Here is a 1,427-nt window from a genome sequence, read left to right on the forward strand (position 1 = left end):
CTAAAGCAGATGACAATGTTACATTTTTAAAATAACGTTTTAAATTTTGCCGCGCGCATGTTGCTCCACGTCGTGTTGAAAAATCGAACTGAAACTATTTTTTCCAATAAACGATTTGTAAATGACGTGAGGAAGGAAGAAAATTTTTTTAATTAATTTTTTGCGATTTGTTACTAAAATTGACGATGTAGCAATATTATTTAGTGATACATATATATATTTATTAGCTTACGTACAGCAGTTCTGATCACATGTAGATGTATTTAAACATGTGTATATACATGTGTATATATTTAAATATATATATATATATATATATATATATATATATATATATATATCTAACTTTCCTAAATTAAGGAGGGTTATTTCTACTTACCGACTTGTCTTTCGGCCGGGCGTCCCATTACATATATTTATATAAATTTTTCAACACTTTTGTAGGAATATATTACATTTGGTTGAAATATTTAACATAGATGTGTTGCAGGATATACATTGAATGGACAAAAGCTAGTTGAATTTCTGCATCTAGGGATGGCGACAGAGTGCCAGGTCAAAAGCTTCGAGTTAAAACTGCTGCGCTTTGGGTTCGTATAGACTTCAAATCATCTATCCCGAACAAAGTTCGACGTTTAGTAGGAGATAAAAACTTAACATTATGGGTATTTCAAATCAATCGATCTGGATTCAATTCCACCCACCTTAGCTGCAAGGTAAATTTAACTTTCAGTTCAATTTGCTTCAATTATATACTGGCTGTATGATTGTTCTTTACTTTTAGGAGTTTGATGAACAGACCCAAATGAGTGCTTCATTATCAATCAAGATGTCTCAGCTTGGTTGGCAGAAACTTGATGTAACTGGAACGGTTCGAAAATGGTATTCTGAGGGAGAAACAAGCAAGCTTCGTTTGTTAATAGATTGCTCTGGTTGCAGTGATTTTGTAAAAGTGTATTTGTTTAAAGATTATGGAGAGAAAACAGTAGAAACTGGAACAACAGGACATAATAGCCCTGTTGTTGTAGATCCTAATAGACCATTTTTGATAATCCACACAGACCCAGAGTGGTGGGTAACGAGTTAGGAGGAGAGCATTAGACTGTTCTGGTGCCTTGAAAGGACAGTGTTGTAAGCAGCGTTTTTATGTTAGTTTTCAAGCTCTAGGATGGGATGACTGGATAATAGCTCCTCATGGCTACTTTGCTAATTATTGCCGAGGAGATTGTGGTGGAACACATCGCACTCCAGATACTTATTTAAAATTATTATACTCATGTAATTGAGGAATATAGAAAAATGGATAAGTTTAGTGGTTATGCAACCGTGTTGGCACCTTTGAAATTTTCGAGTATGTCACTTATTTATTTTGGACCAGACTCTAATATATTAAGCGTGATTTACCAAAAATGGTTGTTGATGAATGT

The 1,427-nt window shown here is 33.9% G+C and overlaps 1 protein-coding gene across 1 annotated transcript in view; it reads left to right on the forward strand.

Moving 5' to 3' along the window:
* Window positions 1-533: 533 nt before the first annotated feature.
* LOC113376396 (inhibin beta chain-like) overlaps window positions 534-1,427 on the forward strand; it is a 2,916-nt gene continuing 2,022 nt past the window's right edge. The window contains 5 exon segments of the mRNA XM_026616300.1: window positions 534-716; window positions 785-1,063; window positions 1,065-1,262; window positions 1,264-1,383; window positions 1,386-1,425. Coding sequence (XP_026472085.1) covers window positions 806-1,063; window positions 1,065-1,262; window positions 1,264-1,383; window positions 1,386-1,425 — 616 coding nt within the window. The 5' untranslated portion in view covers window positions 534-716; window positions 785-805.

This window comes from Ctenocephalides felis, unplaced genomic scaffold (assembly GCF_003426905.1).
Source record: "Ctenocephalides felis isolate EL2017-DRISC unplaced genomic scaffold, ASM342690v1 CF-g0.4_SCAFFOLD_01886, whole genome shotgun sequence".
Classification (NCBI taxonomy): Eukaryota; Metazoa; Arthropoda; class Insecta; order Siphonaptera; family Pulicidae; genus Ctenocephalides; species Ctenocephalides felis.